The sequence below is a fragment of the Lates calcarifer genome, linkage group LG15 (genome assembly GCF_001640805.2).
Source record: "Lates calcarifer isolate ASB-BC8 linkage group LG15, TLL_Latcal_v3, whole genome shotgun sequence".
NCBI classification, from domain to species: domain Eukaryota; kingdom Metazoa; phylum Chordata; class Actinopteri; family Centropomidae; genus Lates; species Lates calcarifer.
Window position 1 is genome coordinate 30,063,965 of NC_066847.1, and position 21,032 is coordinate 30,084,996.

General features: G+C 40.0%; 1 protein-coding gene across 2 annotated transcripts in view; it reads right to left on the reverse strand.

Annotated features, from left to right (window-relative positions):
- LOC108887327 (furin-like protease kpc-1) overlaps positions 1 to 21,032 on the reverse strand; it is a 162,971-nt gene that overhangs the window by 121,776 nt on the left and 20,163 nt on the right. For both annotated transcript variants that reach the window (XM_051076407.1, XM_018682697.2), the window contains 3 exons: positions 15,558 to 15,650; positions 6,224 to 6,305; positions 873 to 976 (listed from right to left, as the gene is read on the reverse strand). In XM_051076407.1, coding sequence (XP_050932364.1) covers positions 873 to 976; positions 6,224 to 6,305; positions 15,558 to 15,650 — 279 coding nt within the window. The remainder of the gene's footprint in view (positions 1 to 872; positions 977 to 6,223; positions 6,306 to 15,557; positions 15,651 to 21,032) is intronic.

Consider the following 21,032-nt stretch of genomic DNA (forward strand, 5'->3'; position numbering starts at 1 on the left):
TTTTGAAATTAATTTTGTTTAAGCAGTTTTATTTAAACAATCTATCAGAGTGATCTAGCCAACGCATCACCTCCACAAGATGTTCTTCTGAGAAAATCTATAGGTCAGAAAATTGGTAGAGTTTGCACAGAAAAGACAAAGAATAGGGAAGAGAGTGGTACATCTGTCCAGCGGAACATCTTTGATTTACTTAAAGTTCACTTGTGCTGAGAAAGAATGATATTAGTAAAAACAGGAAAAGATCTTTAACTTCACATGAAAAAATGTACCCTTTGGATGATACATGCACTTCTTTTTCAAATGGAATCAAATTTATTTCAAAATGCGGTGGTTTATTCTAATGAAGGAGCTGATGAGAGGCATTTTATTCCGGTTGAGATCTAATTCTATCTATTATGGGAATAAGGAGGTGTAAATGCAGCTATTGAATAGTCTGGACTGAAGCTGTGAGTTTGTGCTACTATTCTAGTGTATGAAATAATATTTACATGCGCAAACATACCAGCTTTACTCCTATTGGCCTTAACAAACACATATTGGTCACATAGTGAGAACAAGACTCTGCTGAAGGGATGAGCTTGTCTTGTTGTTGCACCCCAGTTGTGTGTCAGTGTTGCTCCAAGCCTCATCAATCGCCGACATCTGTCTCAGTTCAACATAGACAACCCCCTGAACCCCCCCTTCCATAATCTCCCTACCTCCCTCTATCTTCTGTCTCTCTCTCCAGTCACACATGAAAGCCTGCCTGACTTATGCCTGTCAGATGAACATCCTTCACCATGAGGACAAGAGCTGAGAGGAGAGAGAGAAAGGAGACTTCCAGATAAGCCCAGTGAACACACACAAACACACACACACACAATTACACCCACCAGTTCCCACTGCATGGGCCAGAGTGGGTCATTGAAGGTGAGAGACTGGTCACTCGTATTCTCCTCAGGCTGCCTGTCAGTTGCAGACTCCCTCCTCTGGGATCCTGAAAGCACATAGATTCATTATGTGTGTATATGTGTGTTTTCTTGTCTTGAACTATGACTTCAGGAAGTCCCTGGTCTCCAACCAATGGTGTAAGGCCTCCTGGATTGCCTTTTCCTCCAGTGAGGTGGAATACTGCTGGCAGATTACCATATGATTAGCATATCATTAGCATATCATTGCGCCAGCACAGCTTGGCTTGCTGTCTGTGAATGTGCTATCGGCTCATCAAGGCCTGCACCTTTCTCTCCATACACTACATGTTACACTCACTGCCTCTCTCTCTCTCCCTTTCCTCACATCTTTAACCCCTACACAGCACTCCATCTCTCTGCCATTCACTCTTTTTCTCCCTCTCTTTCTCACATATGATGGATATGAATCATTTTGTTTCATAATATTCTGTATGTATTACAGAGTACATATCATACCAATTGTTACTGGGGATCTCTTTCTCGGATATGAATATATTTCAAGCTTTAGTATTAATTAGGAGTGTAATAGTACGTGTATTGGTCCAGAACCATTCTATTTGGTATGCAACTTTCTGTGGTTCAGTGCTTGCTGTGAACCAATTAATTACTGTTACATTAGCCTTCTACACTTTAATTAGGTCTAGGTCTTAGCATGTGTAGAACATAAATTCTAAATTAGCCTATGGATGTCTAAGTCATACACATAGTATTGTCAATATGGCTACCAGCAACAGGAAACAAGAGCTAAAGCAGTCTCAGATGTTATTTCAATATATCATTTGAGAGCCTTAGGGGTTTCCATTAAATCAAAGTGACGAGGAGAAGTAGATTGGAGGGAAACTCTCTGCTTACAACAATCAAACATGCTAAACCATTTGCAACAGCATCATCTGAGTATTTTACAGAGCTTTCCACAATAATACAGAGCTTCATGGGTCCAAAATGTGGGAAACAATCCAAAACTGACTCACTACACCTCTACCATGATGTGCATGAATACAAGGAACATGAGCACAGTCAGACTAAATCCAAACAGACCTGAGGATAATTAGGCCAGATCCAAAATGCAGCCACCCCATACTGAACATATGCCAATGTTTGAGCGCCTTTGTTCTTCCGTAAGAATAATGACACAGGCTATCATTACAAAATAAATGCTAAAATGTTATCTTCCAAATTTGCTCTCCCTGCTGAACCAAAAATGCACCAAACAGTTAATTTATGTGTGTGTGGACTATTACTCTGGTATTAGTAATTGTATCCTTTCAGTTCAGTTTAGCTATAATCAGGCTTTTCCACTCTGCCAAGAAACAGTGTTTGGCATGAATTATGAGATATTTAAAACTGGCACACAATAATGAACATTGGCAGCTTTAATCTAGAAATGCTAAGAAAGACACATTAGACTTCAAAAGTTCATATTGGTCAAAATGTACACATGCGTTCTTGCTTTCGCTCTCCTTCTTATATTTGAATAAACACACAACTAAAGTGTACATCTACCATCCTCTTGCTTTTTCATCTTTTCTCTCTCTTTCTCACACTTTTCTGTCGTCTGTCAGAGCAGAAGCTGAGCAACACAGTGAGGAAGAGAGAGCCAGTGCAATCTTCAACAAACACACCCACTACTTCCCAATACACACTCATAATACATACTACACAATACATATGACTGGATTTAAAGGTATACATATATTAAGCATGATATTAAGGCATCTCAGGCATAAAATAGCTGCAGATGTTGTACTGGTTTTATCAGAGAGGTCTGTTGTTATTAAGGTCAAAATCATATTTCATAGGCATTTAGAAAAACATATGCAGTAAAGACTGACACATACACAAATTCCCATCACAGAGACACACACACTTAAGTATGACTAAACCAAACACACTATGCATACATTGTAAACACCACAATCATTCCTGTGATGCTAGATACTACATGGTTTCTAACACAAATGTTAAACTAAATTTGACATGTAAAGCACTGTAAAGTATTTGAATGTTTAGTTGGAAGTTGACTCTACAACTTAAGAAGGGGTAAATAAAATTAGAGTGTGACAGACATGACTTGTGCCTCTGTTTTGGAATAAAACATCAAACTGCTACAAAAGCAGGAAATTCTTTACAATTTTGTCTTGATAAAACTCTTTATGCAACATTTGGTCCTGGTTTAATAATGTCTTGGTTTAAATGTATTTACTACAAGTGTTTCTGAAGCTGTGAATGTGGTAATTTATTCACAGGAGCTTTATTTTTGTCACTTTTACTTTGCCTCTCCAACTAAAACACATTCTGAATGCATCTAAACATCCTCTACTGCCTGTTTGCATACAGTACATTACACTAATACAGTGCTTTGAAAAGCTTTGAAACAGTTGAATCAATGCCAAAATAATAAGCCAAAAATTCAAAGGACAAATTTATTCTCAGGTCAATTAAATAATGTTAAGTTAGACTTTGGTTTGAGAGCTGCAAAAGGAAAAACTGCTATTAGTAGTGAATATGTTGGTAAACCAATATGTATTGACCTTTTTATCATTATGTAGACTCATTCAATCCTGTTCCACTCATTTGTTCTTTCAACAACATATTTTTCAACTCAGCTTTACAGCTTACAGTTTTCACTGTAACATGATAGAGTTGCTGGATCATTATCATTACCAGGAATAGGTTGGCAGTCATTTAAGTTCTTAGTGGGTAGATTCCCTGACAGGAGGTTCTGCTATGAGAATCTAGTCCACAGTGGGATGCTTACTGCTGTCTTAAATACATTCTGTTGAGAGGATTACTCTGTCAGCTGATGATTTCTTTGCCTGCTCTCTTTTGTAGTTTGCTCTTCTGTCTTCTGTTGAATACATCAAACTGAATTCTTCTTTTCTTCTCTGGGAATGGTACAGACGTGAAAAAGAGAGGCACCCTATAATAAATAATCATCTGGTCTTAAAATTAACAACCTCAGATGAACAACAACACATGATATATTTCACCATGTCATTATTCATTTAACAAAAACTAGGGCCAAGATGCACAGGCACCAAGTTGAAAATTAAGTACATCCTTACTGCTTCCATAGGAATTATGAGGGTAAGTAGCAGCAAGGTGCTGCTGATCAAATGCCCTTGATTAACTGATCATCAGCAAGTGCTGTTGCTGCCCATCAATCTGGGAAGGGTTATAAGGCCATTGCCAGGGGAAAGCCTCTTCTCCCTAAAAAGAACATGGCAGCATAGCTTAGGTTTGCAAAGTTGCATCTGAACAAACCACAGGACTTCCAGAACAATGTTCTTTTCGACGTTTGGCGAAAACACAGCAAACACCTCATACTGTCAAGCACGGTGGTGGAGGGCTGATGATTTGGGTTTGTTTTGCAGCCACCAGACCTGGGCACCTTGCAGGCATTGAGTCAACAATGAACTCTTCTGCATACCGCATTATTCTAGAGACAGACAACTAAGGCTTGGCAGAAACTGGCAAAATCCACAACAGGCTAAAAAATAAAAAAAATCAAGGTGCAATGGCCCAGTCAAAGTCCACACCTCAACCCAACTGAAATGCTGTAGCTAGACCTTAGGAGAGCCATTAACAAATCCTCAAACCTCAATGAACTGAAGCAACATTGTAAGGAAGAGTGGACCAAAATTCCTCCTCCACAATGTGAGAGACTGATAAAGTCGTACAGAAAATTATTACAAGTGACTGCTGCTTAAACTGGTTCTACAAGCTATTTATTCATGGGGTGTACTTTGCTTTTCACACATGGGTTCTATTAAATAAATAATGACGCAGTGGTTGCGTTTTCTTTTACACCTGAGGTTAGATTTAAATAATTTTAGAACCTGGTAAGAACAAGATGATTTTTTATTATGTCCTGATACATAAAACCATAGAATGCAAAGAGGGTGTACTTTAAATGCACATGTGGTTACAGGTTTCCAGGATGTAGAGTTATCAAAGTTTGACCCTTAGTTACAGGAATCTCATTGTCAGAAACTATCAAATACTGCTCTGTTCCTCACTCTGTGGCTACAGTATAACAAAAATGCAGACAGTACAGTTCCAGGCCTAAACATAATACAAGAATTTTCTTCATATGCATCAAGAAATATAAGCAATGTGTTATCTACTGTACCTGATGTGAAGTGGTCACTACACAAGTGGAAGCCTTTGCTTACAGGGTCCCATCTCTCAGCGTTTACTTGCCCCCGGGTGTTCTGACATCCCGGGACAGAACATCTATCCACCATGTTCACTTTGTATAAGTGCAGCAGATGAAAAGAATAGCTGCTAGTGGTCATTAGCCTAGCCACAGCAATACTCCCGCTATTCCTGCCAATATGGCGCCGTTTTCATTTTGACTGATGAATGCCAGGATTGCATGACGTCAACTACTGGAGCTCTGCTCACTCATGCCACATGGCTTTACCTCTTGGTTATTTTGGAGCAAGAAAAATCTACTTTTCATACATGATAAGTATCTGTGACAGAGTAACATAGTGCCGGGTTGAAAAGCTGTGTTACTGTAACAGTCTATGTAGTTATAAAAGTATTTATGTCATTGTTATATTATTTCGTTTTTTCCTCTGTGCTCATGGAACTAGTTTGAAATGGGAGGGACTCAGCGCCAAAACCACAATGTCACATGCTTCTGTGCATTTTTGAATTCACTGATGTTGTTGTCAACTATACTTTTTGTAGAAATAAAAACAAAAAAAAGAAAAAAAGTCAAAGAATACACTCTAAAGTAACAGAAAAAAACAGAAAGAGTGTATATACATTTACATTCTGAAAACACTTCAATCAGCCTCTTCCATTTTACTATGTTTATTTTTATTGTCCTTGTCCTTTCTATTTTTATTTCTATTGTATGTTATTTTTCTTCTATACATTATTACATTATTTTATTTTTATTGTATTTTATTTTTATTCTATACATTTTGGGGGAAAAGACTTTGAAAGAGTTGTGTAGTTGTTTGATTATTGAATGAAACCTTCCCCAACAGTCTGAATGAAGTAGATAAATTGTTTGTCACGTGTTACTCTAAATAATGAGTGAGGATGCCTCTGTTGTACTGAACTTGATTTAACTGTTGTTTATTTAGTCATCAATATTTAATCAGTGATAAATACGATTACTGTCTTTTCAGGGGTATTAAGGGTCTGTTGGTCACCAAAAACAAGAGTTTAGGTTGCTGTGGTTGTTCTTTAAATCTAGCACTGTAAAATGAAAGCATTACAGCAAAAATAAATAAAGTATTCTACTCAAAACTTACTGTGAGCAGTGCTGTGATCCAGTCCTCTCACAGGAACCCGTTTGTCTCTGTAATGACTGTGCTGCCTCCGTACCCAGTGAACCTGGAAATAACAATATTAGACATTTACTTTGTGGCCAAAACTACAAAAACTACAAAATCTAATTTGTATTCACATTACATCAGTAAGTTTAGCTTAGTGTCCACACCTTGGCTTACCCAATACATGCTCATGTATTACAGCTTTAATACTCTTCAACCATTTCCTAAGTCTTATTTCTGTTTTGTATGGCTTTTTCTCTAGAACTATGAATTTATGAGGATAAAAGCTAAATCATGAGAAGCACAGAGAAAATGAAATATTTTGTTCTGTTCTGTTTCATTTTCTTTTGAAGAGAGAGAGGAAATCCATAGCACAGAGAGAGTTGAGCATCTCTATGGAGGAGAGTAAAAGGTTTCCTCTTCATTAGTTCAAAGACCACTCGCTTGCTCTGTCCTTTACAGTCCCATTGTCCTGGGTTAAAAGCAAGGAAAACACCCCCGCCTCACCTACACCTCTGTCCTCCACAGCGCACACGCATGCACGCACACTCAGTTTCTTTCATAGGCCGCTGCTTGCAGCTTTGATCTGATAAGAGGTTGGTCCTTGTGAAGGTGGGCGCACTAAATCAAACAACAGATCACAGACACACACGCGCACACACAGAGACACACACATATCAGTGTCAGGCTACTATTGTCCTCTTACACTTAAATCAGAGTGGAAGAGGTTGAAAATAAATACTATCGAGAGGCGGCTGCAGTCTTTTATGTCCTAAAAGCCTGCTTGCTTTATTCCCCCTTCATGTTCTTCAATTAGACTCAATTAACAAGAGCTACGAGCTGGTCTGAATTACCCAAGAAGTGGATGTAATATGTGTACAGTTCTGCAAATGCAATCAAACGGATGTTTATATTACATTGATCGTATTGATTTACGTTGATTTAGGATGAGGTTAAATATAAACATAACGAGCTTAACGCAATTCTTAACTTAGTTCACACACACTGGAGAAGATGCCTAATTAGCAAGAGAAACATGGTCATTATCTTGTATTTACACACATCCAATGTTCCCCATACTATGGCATTTTTATTTAAAAATTTCAAGATATAAATTCACTATATATTTCCTGCATAGCATTTATATATAAACTGTGTAGCACCACAGTACATAGACTAAAACATTTGTCACAAAACTGACACAAAACAGTCACACACATATGGATGTGAACAGAATCAGCAAAATTCAACCAGTGCAGCCCAGCATCAGAGTCAGTGGTGTAGAATGGGCAGTGTCAGTGAACACATTCAATTATCTTTCATTTAGTTTTATTTACATTTGACCAAACATTTGCAAAAAACACATAACTACATCCTAACATGCTACAGCTTTATATTTCTTTCTATCACATACAGTATGACTATTTGTTTTCACGACCAAACAACTGGAACTTATTACTTATTATGCAGTGGTTGGAGGAAGTGAACCCTTAGTAACAGAGATTATGACAATCTTTACTCATTGTGTGATAAAATGTTATCCAAAACAAGATATGGATGTTTTCTGGTGCTGTTTAATTGTCGGGTCAGATTTAATGGTTACTCAAGATGTGAGCGATCTAGAGCCGCATACTGCAGTTCCGGTGAGCTCAGACCTCATTTGTTATTAGGGTAAGCTATTTTATTGTGCCACGGCTGCCAATTTAAAAACAATTTTCACCGTGTCTGCCTAATGGCCCTGGATCACTGTGGTCCTCCATGTAGATATTTATCATATAAGCAAAGTAAACAGATTTTACTGTGCCATCCCTGAAACGTAAAAAAAAACTATTCACGTTATGCATTGTGGGCTGGGATTACAGTTGCTCTCCATGCAGGTATCTAAACTGAATAGAAAGTCAGCATATTAAAATTGCATGTTCTGAAAATGCTTTTAATTACATAATTAATTATTTTACCCTAACACAAGTGTGTTCCAACCTCTCACATGGTATAAGTTTTTAGTCTGTAGTGCTGTTTATCATGTCTTTTGTCTACACAAACACATCCTTGTAGCCATGAAGCTTAGCCCATTAGAATTTCAAAATGTTGAGAAAACATTTCTTGCTTCTAGAAATGACACCTATGCACACACACAGACAGACACCATGAAATATCTTTATATATGATTCGATGATGCAACAACACACAAATGGTAAAATCATCTTTTTTATGTCTCAAACTTATAAATAACAAAAACATGACATTTCACACTTACTGAGATAACAAGAATGTAACTCTGTGTGTGTGTGTGTGTGTGTGTGTGTGTGTGTGTGTGTGTGTGTGTGTGTGTGTGTGTGTGTGTGCCCTAACTACCTTGTAAAAACCCCTCCAGCCCCTCGTCTAGAGGAGCAGCCAAGACACAGTGATCAATACACATGATAGGGAGCTAATCGCTCTCTGTCAAACCAGCCCCTGCCAGCTACTAATGGCACACACTCGCTAGGGAATGTATGTGAACGTGTGTGTGTGTGTATTTCTGTGCGTGCGTGTGTGTGTGTAGGCGTGGGCCTTAATGGCAGATTGAGACTCTTTAGGGAGTGTTGCTCAAGGTTAGACTCAGGGGACGAGGGGCAATTGACCACACTGTCTGTGACACTGACCCCTCCACTGTCAGCGCATTCATCATCCTGCTGTGACATATAGGCAGCACACACACACACACACACACACACACACACACAAAACACACACCACAAGTACAACACACGGTACACATAATGTAAAAAAAGTTTTGTATAAATGCGCTGAAAAATGACATCACCAAATGGAGAAGCACACTTTACAAACAGAACTTCTTTCAGTCACAGACACAGACACAGAGAGAACAAGGCTTGAGATCAGAGAAAAAAGACAAAGGCAGGATATATAAAGAAATAAACTTGTTTGGAAAAATCGTTTTCCAACGGTGAGGAAGAGAAAGAGAGCAGTGGAGCACTTGCATGATTGAACGGCTGAGGTAGAACTGACAGAGGCACAATCTGAATGTGTGGAGGAGGAGGAGAAGAACGACAGTAAGATGGAGGGAGTAAAAGTGTGTGCATGATTGTGTGTTTGTAGACAATTCAATGATGAATGTGTGTGTGTGTGTGTGTGTGTGTGTGTGTGCGTGCATGAATATGGCTCTATAGAAAAGAAGTGAATATTTGAGAAAGGTGGTGAGGAAACAGAAAAGTGTGTGTGTGTGTGTGTGTGTGTGTGTGTGTATAATACTTCCATGTCTCTACATGAATGAGTGGATGTGGTGGATGGCAGGCAGCTGCAGCAGTGTGATACGAGCCAAGCTGCACAGATATCAGCGCTGACATTTTGGGCTTCGCTACCCACCCACGGCCCCCTGGGTGACGGCGATGGCAGCGGCAGTGGCCACATGACCCACCCCACCCCCTCCCACCACCTGTCAATCACAACACTGTGGTTCCCGAAGCTCCGTCAGCCCTGGCCTGGCCCCAGCCGTGGCTGGATCTATTACACTACACAGCAGTGAACGCGCCACATGACCCACCGCCACTAGCACCTAGACCCTGATGCAGTGCTGATCCCTATCTGGTCCTCAACCCTCCAACGCCACCCACCAACTCTCTGCCTCTTCATTCAATCACCCATTTCTGCCTTTCAGACATACAGCCCCGACCACAAACCATCATTGTGTGTGTACCACCGACCAGGTTACAAATGAAACCAATACAGTCAAGTTTAAAAAAGAAAAAAAAAGATTTTAAAAAGTGTGAGTTCTACAGTAGCAAGCAGTAGTGGGTGGGTGGGGGCAGCTTGCATAAATTGAAAGAGAGAAGAGAGATAACAGGGAGATACACTCTGGCCCCTCCTCTATGCTTCTTCTAGGGCACCTCTTGGCCTCCTCTCCCTCCTTCGCCTCACCCTCCCTCCTTCCTCCTCCCCACCCACCCCCGGGCCCTCTGGTGTGTTGCTCACTCCATTGTGTCAGCCTTCAGAAGTGCTCAGTTTGAGTGGCAGGCCGTCACAGATCAGTTCCCTGCTAAAGCGGCCCGGCAGGCCGGGGTGACGGGCCAGGAAGGGATCTAAGTGGGGTTTATCAGCGCTTCTTAACGCCTCTCCGGCTCCCTGACACAAAAGAGAGGGGGTATTAAACATCTAAAGCAAACCAAAAAGCGTGAAAGCTCCTTATAGGGCCGCGGGATTGCGGATGTGACTGGAGTCTTTAAAAAAAAAAAATAGCTAAAAAAAGAAAAAAAGAAAAATAAGGGGAGGGTAAAAAGCACACAAACGGTTCAGCAGAGAGGAAGCATTGAGGGAAAATTCAAAATGTTTTTTCCTGTCCTGTGTGGGTAGAGGAATGGGAGAGTTAGAGAGACATTTGTAGCATCAAGATGGAAAGTGAAAACTAGCTAAATAATGCTTCATGGCTTGCCACCTGTTTTGTTCGTGAAGCTGACTAATGTAACAGGCTTATACAAGTGTGTGTATTCAAAATAGCCAAGCACTGACAATACAAAAATACAGGCTAGTTTATGACAGCATAACCCAAACAATAAAATTAGTCAGACTGACAGGAGCTGGCTTGTCACTTGTGCTTTCTATTTTAGCTTCTTAGATTAGGACATGTGTGGGTAGAAATTGGGTTTCCTCTTAAATAGCCACTGACACACCTTGGAGACACAACACTGCAGATTTTGTTTATGATCCTGCAATGGTGAAAAAGTGTTATAGCTTACTGGGACTGGCCATCAGTAATGTTATTATAATACTTCAGCTTTTCCTACAATAACAATCAAAATGTCTGTTGTGACAAAGACCTCTTGTTTGATTTGTTGCTTTGGATTGTGTAAAAATGAGTAACTTTGCTGTCCAGCCTTTTACCTAAATCTGAACTGCCCACATCAAGATCCAAAATGCCACTATCACCATCAGGTAGTGTGTGCAGGTAGTGTGAATGATTCAGTCTTGCATCTCTAGGCAAGTCAAACCCATACCTCCTGAGAGGAGGGGGACAGAAATACACTCAGGAGAAACATGTAACACAACAGGGTTAGGGTTTGAAACTATGAGCAATTTTCCAAATGTCCGTACAAATGTCCACGGTAGCTTATCTTTTTGCTACTAGTCTAATCTTGACTGCATCAGTAGCGTCTATCAGTAAAATAGCCTACAATTGTTCATGATACAATAGCCCACAATATAAAATAACTACAAGAGAGCCTCTGGCTTTTTATTGAGGCTAAATGTGCTAATCATGCAAGTTTTCACTACATATGTAGAAGGTTAGTGACTGAGGCTAGAAACACAGTCACTCCCTTGTTTACCCATTCACTATTCCCAATGTAATGTTCAAACACATTCAGTAGTCCATCCATAAATCATTGTGTTTGCCCAGTGCTAATAAATTTCAAAAATACTTTGCTGGCTCAATTCTGCTCCAACTAAATCTTTTTGTTTACAGTTTTTATGCCAATGATAAGCCAACATTACATTAGTTGGATAAGCGTCACTCAAAAGAAGGTGGAGCCATGTTTGACTGACTGATGTCTGGTGGTTACTTCCTCTGCTGTAAAAACTGGTCACTTCTTGTTTATCTCAAGCTTTATCACATCTTAACACCATTTCTGCTGCATATGTCTTTGACTTCTCACAGACAGCCCTATTGTTGCAAGTTAAGTGGCTGCAACTATTAGGGCGTCCAAACAGCTGCAGCTGACACTAACTGCAGATGGATGTTAAGACAAGGAAATTAATAGTATTCAAACACTGATGTCAGAAGACTGGGACATAGTGTACTGTGAATAGCAGTTTTCCAAGCATGTGCACTAAGTGTGTAGTATACCACCTGGGGCCAGTGTGTTTATGTCAGAAGCTGGAGGGGGTTTAGTATGTGAGACATTTTGTAAAAGGTCATTGGAGAGTCCAGTCAGAGACATAACCGTGTGTTTGAGAATGATACTGCAAGAGGTAAGATAGATAGGAGAGTTTGGGAGAGGGTCACTCAGGGGAGGCGGGGTCTGAAGTAAACAAGGTACAAGACAAGAGAAAACAGCAGTCATATAACTGTCCTGTCACACTTCAGCCCTGTGGCTGTATGTGTGACAGGACAGAGCTGTGGTTGGCTATGTGTCTATATTCCTGTGTATGTCCAATGTTAATGTGCATGTTTGAGTAAGCTGTGTACGTGTGTGTGTATTGTGTCCTTATCTGTGTGTTGTTTCTGAGCCCCAACATGTTTATGTTGAGCTGTTTTTCCACAGCCTTGCTAATTATGTCATTAGCAGTGCGATTAATACAACAGCTGATTGTTGCTTTGCAGACAGAGGGCTGCATCGGCCCGGATTACATGGTGGCAAAACTACCTCCTCCCCCTCTGAGAAACCACCATGGACCTCCATTCTCTTTCTTTCTCTCTCTCTCTCTGTGTGTGTGTGTGTGTGTGTGTGTGCACTGCAAACAAGCTCTTCACATGTGAGCCTCAGAGTCCCATTCCTATGGACTGCTTTTCTCCAGCCAGTGTTTGATGAGAGACAGCAGCTGCTTCAGATCCCACTGATTTATGGAGGGTGTTTATTATTCCTCTGTTATGGAACACACTCATATTCATCTGATTTCATCTGAAATGCTTTACCTTTAAAAGGATTATCTTTTTGAATACTTAAATAATAGTTTCCGTCAACTGTGATGTACTGGTATTTCTGACATTTTTAAATTGCATCATCTATTGTTTGCTTTAGTTCCACATTATTAACTACATTTGTTTGACAAAAGGTGGGAGTTACTTGTAAAATATTAGGTTTCACTTTCACTTCTTGTAGATCATATTGTTTCAATGTATTGCTCAGCAAATGAAATTACAACAATATTAAATAATATGTTAAGTCTACTATATATTACTTTATAATACTATATTACATTAATCAATGAAATGTGCAAAATAGCAATAAAGCAAATATCTATTTTTGGCACATATCATATTACTATATCATATTAGTGGCATAACTTTATTACTCCTAACATATTAAGAAGAATCTAGTTACACATGGTTATTGGCTGTGGTATTAACAGAATCCAGCAGGACTGTTGTGTCACTTAAATGGAAAATGGTTTTGTGTGTCATGTTTGTCCATCTAGTTTGAGATGTTCTTATAAAATGTATTTCCTAAGCACCATCACAGTGATTACAGAAATACTGTGAAGGGTACTTGCTGTGCAATGTAATGCATTTTAAGCCAACGTAACAACAGACAGTTGTTAGAAGTTATTCAAAGAGGACCTCAACAGCAGGTCAGCAACAGGCAAGACAAGGTCATTAGACTTTCTCCTCAGAGAATGTTATTTTGACATCTGTCCTTCTGTGTGTAAATTTAAAAAGTGATTTTAACTCTAACTTAACTTTAACTCTGACATTTCACTCTGGCTTCAGATGAGGTGATCTGGACATCTCTCCTGATATTCCAAAGATATAATGTCAACATGATTTTACCAGCAAACACTTTCATAACATCAAAACTTCACAGTGGGTTCTAACAACAAACTCTCAGTTTAGTTCCACAAGATCTAATGCACTAGTACACTAGTTTTTGCTACACAATAATGCACCAATAACTCTAAGTCTTTCATTTGGAACAAATGAAGCGTCTTTGCAGAAAAACACACAATAAACTTCATGTGCGATTCCAGGATTGGTATTCTACCATGTTACTGTAACTATTAATACTGTTTTTACCTCAGACAGTTTAAGAAGCATCAAAATTACATTAACTGTGTTAATCTTGCATCATACTAAACCTTGCCTGGCGCAGCAATTAGTGAGCTCTGTAATGTGACCCACCTGCCATGAAATGCAAAGTACAGTGTGTGATGCAGAGTGGGAAGCGGCACACAACTTTGTATAGACAGAGGTCTGGTCAGAGGTGGGTGGATGGAGTATAGCTCAGGCTTTGGCAGCTGGCCAGCTACTGTAGCTAACACACTGTAATTGTGTTTGGCAACACATAACTCGCCATAAATACTTCTTCCATAAAGCTATTAAAATATTGACTGTTTTCAGCCTTAAAAAATGCAATTAAAGTGGATTCTATTAGTCTGATTGGTTTAGGGACAAGGAGATGATCGTCCAATTAAAGAGGATTTTCTACTGAGCTCAAGTTGGTGGTTTTAGAGATGTGTTTTCTTGATTCCATGTGAAAAAAAGACTAAAACTTGCTCAGTGGAAAGGTATTTAACAGTCTCTTGTAAGGAGATGCAGTGTCTAGGTGTGCAATTGTTCATTATCCCAAAACATTATTTGTGCAATCCATTAAATTTAAGACTCATTATGTAATGTGGGACATTTTGGTGGTGCAAATTCATTTTCACCTAAAGTTATCATGGTAGAAAAGTAATTAAAGTTACAGTTTAATGAAATCATGAACCATACATGGAGTCACTGGAGACTGCGCATAAATTATTTCAATTAATCACACGCACACTGATTCAGATGATAACTCTGACTCAAAAAGTTTGGAATCTTCTCTCTCTTTTAGTTTCTGACCATTTCTTTCTTTAGCTCTTGCTTGTGTGTTTTGGTGCATGCATATGTGGCCTGTGTGTATAAATACACTGCTGTTTTGTGTGTGATATTTGTGTGTGTCACTGCTAGGGCAGTGTGTGCTGGGGAAGGGCCAGAGGTCTGGTGTACTCTGGAGAGGGCCAAAGTCGCATCTCCGACCCTTCCTCCCCGTCCCTCCTCCCTCACCCTGCACTGTCATGGGATGTCTCCGCGGGTGACGGTTTCCCTGGCAACAGAAGCCCCGGTGAGGAGGCTGCGTCGTGCACTCTGAGGGTGATGCAGAACGGCTTGTTGAAGGTGGCAAGGGGTGGGGGGGCACAAAGTGATATCGGGTGGAACGGGGACACAAGCTACATAAGCAAGTTAAACAACTTTCAGCCATTACACACCACATGGCTCTGTTTCTTTTTTTCCCTTCTCGCTAATCAACACTAGGCCCTGATTAAAACAGCAACGCCAGCCAAATGAACTTCCATTTGCATATACATGCTGTGTAAAATCAGAACTGATGCCAGAGTGTGAATTCACCTTGACGTGGCCATGTTAAATGTATCAAACACTCGCGTCTAAGTAGCTGAACACTCTGATTTGCTGTAGTTACAAATCCATTTCCCGCTGTGTTACACAGACAGGCCAAAAAAAACAACCTCAGAGTTGCCTCTTTAGGGAACATGCAGTTTGATGCACTCTGCAGATCCTACTGTCTGAAGGATATTTTATTTAACAGAGTGTTTATTTATTGGTACTGTTAAAAATACTTACCCCTGGTGCAGTAGCGAGTCTGTTCTCCAAGGTGGCTCTGTCAGAGCACCCCCTGCTGTCTCTCAGGCTGTACAGACCCTCCAAGCTGCCAATCTGTCAGCATTGAGACAAAATCTATGGTCAGGTTAAAAAATCCTACACTTTCAAGGCATACAGCATGAAAGAGCACAAGCTTTGATGTAAGATTTGCTTGAGAGCTTTTTTAAAGAATCTGTTGAAATTTTGTGCCCTCAAAAACTCAGAACTATGATAAGAATGCAAATAGATGCATTTGGCAAATCATGCAAGTGTTTTCATCATTACAGAGAGACCAATACAGGTAGAGTGTGAGGGTCAAACATATAACATATTCAGCTTTAATCACCCATGTGACCCTTTGCACAACATGATTTCAGCATATCCCCTCCGGCCATCTGTCTTGTGTGGGTTTTCTGCAAGAGGTGGGCCGAAATCAAATAGCACACAGTTTATCTAACCTTATCCTGGGCTTTTCATTTCCAAGCCTTATAAACTCAATCGTATTGACCGCCTGGGAGAGTTAGAACTAACTAAGTGAAATCTACTCGGCGGCAATTGTGTGCAAGGCGCACGTTGTGTGTGTGTTTGTGTGGCTTGCTGATTCTATCTTCCTTCACTTTCATTCTCTCTATTCTCTGTCCCTGAGGTGCATCAGGGCTGAGACTGCCGAGTAAATTGTCCCAAATTGAGTTCCTTCTTGCCGGCAGATACAGGCCACATCCCGACCGTTTAGAGCGAGACAGAGAGAGAGAGACATAGAGGGAGCGAGAGAGAGAAAACAATCACAGCACACATCACTCGCTTGAAATTTTCTCTCTAATTTCTCTCTTTGCCTTTCTTTTCTACCCACCCTCCCTGTCTCTCCCTCTTTGTTTCTCCCTCTTTTTCTCTCCTCTGCTGATTTCCCTGCTGCTCCTCTTTCTTCTCCTTGCACATTATTCTTCTGCTTCTCCCTCTTTATATCACTCCCTGTGTGTCTTCCCTTGTCTTTGTCTGCTGTGATAGGTATATATCAGGCTTTCCTTGCTCAGCTTGGCTTTTTCTCTCCTTTGATGATTCCCTCCCCTCCTGCTTGTTCTCTTTCCTCTATCTTTTTCTCTCCCCTTTTCCTCAATCTCAACCAACCAATACCAACAGTATTTCTCTTCCCTCTCCATGTGCTTTTCTCACCCCCATTTCTATCCCCACTGTTCATCCCCCCTTTGCTCTCTCATCTCACCTTCTATGGCTGGCTGTACCCAGTGACATAGTGCCCATCAGTGCAGACCTCCTGGGTGGAGGAGTCTCGCTCTGACAATAATCACACAGTAAGTTTATAACGCTGGCAGCCCAGCTGAGCTGAGCTCAACTGAGCACACGCGACTCCCCTGACACCAGCACACTCCATTTAACTCAGTGGGGGGCTGCAGGCTGGCTGGGGCAGGGATGAAGCATGAGACAGGGATGGGGATGCCAATGGGTTTTTGGGGATGGTAGGCAAAGGGGGGTTGGTGATGGAGCAGTGACTGGAGACAGATATGGAAATGGGATGAGGAAGGATGGCTGGAGCTGAAACTGGTGCTGCAGGGGATGAAGAGGGTGTAAGGTTTTGGACTTGTGGATTTGGGCAGAAAGTCGTTTTTTTTTTTTTAAGAAGATGCTCATGTCACCGTCTCTGCATGGAATGATAACCACTCTCTACTTTCACTGTTTGCTCTCTGAAAAATCCTTTCTATCTTTTCCCTTAGCTTTTAGGGTGTTTATTTTTACACTGGCAGCAGGGTGGTAGAAACTTCTCTTCAGCTGGAGAATTTGGGTTTGTGTAACTAGCTTCTAACTAGCTACTATCACTATCACCAGTGAGACAAAAGAAAATAATCCTCCTAGGGATCAATTATGTAAAATTTTGATAATTATTTTTCTAGCACTTACTGTCATTCTCATGCAAGGTATTAACAATAATAACGCTGCTCTCCTGATGTTTGGTTGCATGCATCTCAAAGAAGGAAATCAGCTAAAAGACAGTGGGAGGACAGAAACAGGACTTTGGACAGATGGATGTACTGGACACTAATCCACGTTTTACCAGTGCCGATTCAGATACCTCAACAGGGTGTCAATCGGATACCAGTGCCGCTTTTGACAAGAGTCTGTAGGCCACTGTCACTTATCACTATACTGACTATACTGTAACTGATAGTAGAGACACAAAAAATTCATCATGTTGACAAATAATAAAATAATAAAAATAAAAAATAAAAACATGTGGATCAGTCATGTCATGGCCAATTCCCTATCCACTTTAAGGATAACTCCAGGATTTTTGAATCTGGGTCTTATTTTCCCGTATGTCTGGGTGTAAATGATTAATATGGACAAAATCTTTGAAATCTATCCACTATTGAGCAAGAAAGCTATTTCGATAAATACTTGCTGCAATATAATTAAACAGTGCAATTATCTGCCTTAAAATACGTCCACTAAAAGTGCTTGTTTTTGCCACTACCAGGCTCAGATTGTTATTATAAGTGTGTGACAACATTATGGATAGGATTCCTACAGAGATAGACCTTTCAGCTGTTTTATTGCTGTTCAAAGTCATCAGACTCCATTGACAAAAACAGCAATTATACCTCGCAGAACACAGGAGTTCCTAATTTACTGCTGCCTCAGTTGGTTAGTTTGGTTGTGTTGTTGTGTGGTTCTTTTTCTTAAGGGAAGGATCAGAATATTTCTTCCATCACACAATAATACAAACAAACTAACCAGTCAAGGCAGTAGTAGTTTAGCACCCCCTGTGTTCTATGTGGTAAAAGTTTTAAAAGTTTTTGTCAATGGTGTTTGGTAGTGATAAAACAGCCTTTTGTTAAACAAAAAGGATTTTACTCTTAAATAAAAAGATCTATCCTATTCATATTTATGTCACACATATACAATAACAATTTGAGCCTTTCAGTGGCAAAATCTAGCATTTTAGTGGACTATCCCTATCAATCACTTACACCCAAAAGCATGGGAAAATAAGGCCAAGGTTCCTGGAGTTTTCCTTTACAAAGATCAGCATTGGCCCCAAAACCAATCCCATAAATGGGACTGGCACATTCCTCCTGAAGACACAATGAGACAGTAAGAGGAGTCCACAGAACTGTAAACATAAGATGAAACTAATATTAGTAGGATGAAAGATGGAAGATGGATATGGAAGCTTATTTAAAGGGTCACTTCACTGTTTTGCCTTTTGTTTTTTTTTTAACCAACCTTAAGTAGTGTCTAGCAGTGTAGTTGGTGTTGTTTATCTATGTTTTGAGATATATGTGTCAGATTTCTGTCTCCACATCAAATCAGAGAAGGAGAATGGAATTTCATTTGTGGTGGCCACAACGTTGAAAAAAAGAAAGAAAGAAAAAAACTCAACAGACTATTAAAACTGTGCACAGAGACACTGTCCATGGTGCTGATCCTGTGGCTGTGAGTGGATAGTGAGCTATTTTAGATGTGCTCTCTCCCTTTCATGTTGACACCAGTGGGAAGGTTGCCCCCAGCTGGAAGCTCTAACCAACACTTCATATCTAGTCACTGACTCCACCTCTTGCCTAATATTTGTTCTTTTCCAAGTCATAGATTGATGGAAACTAGTTACAGAACAAAGAGGAGTTCTGCTACATGGAACTCTAGATTTTGGAAGAAGGCCAAAATCTGACTGGCCATCTGAATCCATAAATTTCAAGTATTGCAAATAGATATACTATGCCCAGTATGAAGAGTGACAGAAGAATGTAGCCAATGCACAAGCAAATAGTAAAGAACAGATAAATGAAAGCAAAAACATAGCTCGGGGTCTTGGTTTGGGTTCCAGTTTCAAATTTGGCAGTACCATTCAGGTTCAGTCAGGTCAGATCTTCTCTCCTTTCCTTTCTCAGCACTTGGGTCTTCACTGCACTCTCACTAAGACCTCACTCTCAACAGTTTTCATAGTGACTTTTTCTTCAGTAGACAGCAGTTACAATTAGTAACCAGGATATTGTTTCTGGAAAGACACATTACTAAATGCAGCTTTCCATTCATGCCTATTGTACAAAAATCCCAGAGACACACTTACAGTAAGTAGCCAGTGGCCCATAAAAACAGATAAACACTTTCTGCTAAATGTGTCACTTTGATAACCAGACATTATTGACCCTGGATGCGTGTAACACACACACACATACACACAGTCAAACTACAGCTGCACATGAAAATTAGTTAACAATTTCAAACCAACCACAACAAACACACACACCATCCCAAACATACACACACGGTAGTGCCCTGCCAGAGCAGGTTCACAGCAAAACAATATGAGGCCAATCAGGGGACCATTGGTATGGCTCTCCCTCTGCTAATGAAGGCACTTTGAAAAGGTAATCTAATTCACCAGCAGCAATTAAGGCTGGGAGCGCCTTGTCACTATCAATTATCCGCTCCTTCACTCATGTTCTCCAGTGCAGACGCTGAGGCTGCCTGACACACAGCACTGTCGGACAAATCAACCCCATCAGCCAGACAGTCACTGAGAACACTAATCATGAGTGCTCAAACACAGACACAGACACACACACACATGCTCAGATACAGATAGATACTGTATGCTTGAATCATTGCACAATGAACTAAGTAAGCTGGACATGAATTGGGATGTCCTGACTGGCTGTCAGAGGTAGAGCTCTACTTAAGAGGATCCTGTATAAACAACAGATACCAGACCCTACAGACTATTATTCTTGAAGTGGAAAGATTGATGTTAATATCCATCAAATACTTGTTATCGGTGGAAAAAACAAAGTTTTTCCTATTTTCTTTTTCTTATAAAGTACGGCTATGAGAGTTTTTCCAACGTGAAACCAAAGTTCTAAGACTGAATCTCGAATTGCAGCATGAAATTTGGAACATTCATGTCTTCTTACTACTGTAATTCTGTTGATTAGTAAATTAACCGGATTAGTTGGTATTTGACAGCTCTGCAGTTATAATAAAAGAAAATTAATACATACACTAATAAATCCCAATGAACCTGTATCCTAATAAATAGATCTGATAGTACATGAAGACAAATACTAAAGAGCAAAATTTTCTAATGAGCTTTCATATTTTACATTCTCATTAATATTAGAAGCTCTTGTGTCAGTTTTGAGTTTGAAGTATTACATAATATTTGGCTTTAATACTTTTATTCCATTCATTTTTGCCACATGTATTTTTCTGTTTGGGGTCACAGTGAGTCTAACCCACCGTACATTAATCACAAAGCAGAAAAATACCCTGGAAAAGTCACCTCTTCAACACAAAGCTGATAAATGGAGCTGGCTGTGGATCAGTGCTTTTTCCCTGCTCCTGACATTTGTCCTGCTGCAGCTTTCTTTGACAACCATAACACAGAAATTATGAAACATGTCTTTAACAAGCGGCCATTCATCCATTTATGTTTATTAGTTTGATAGT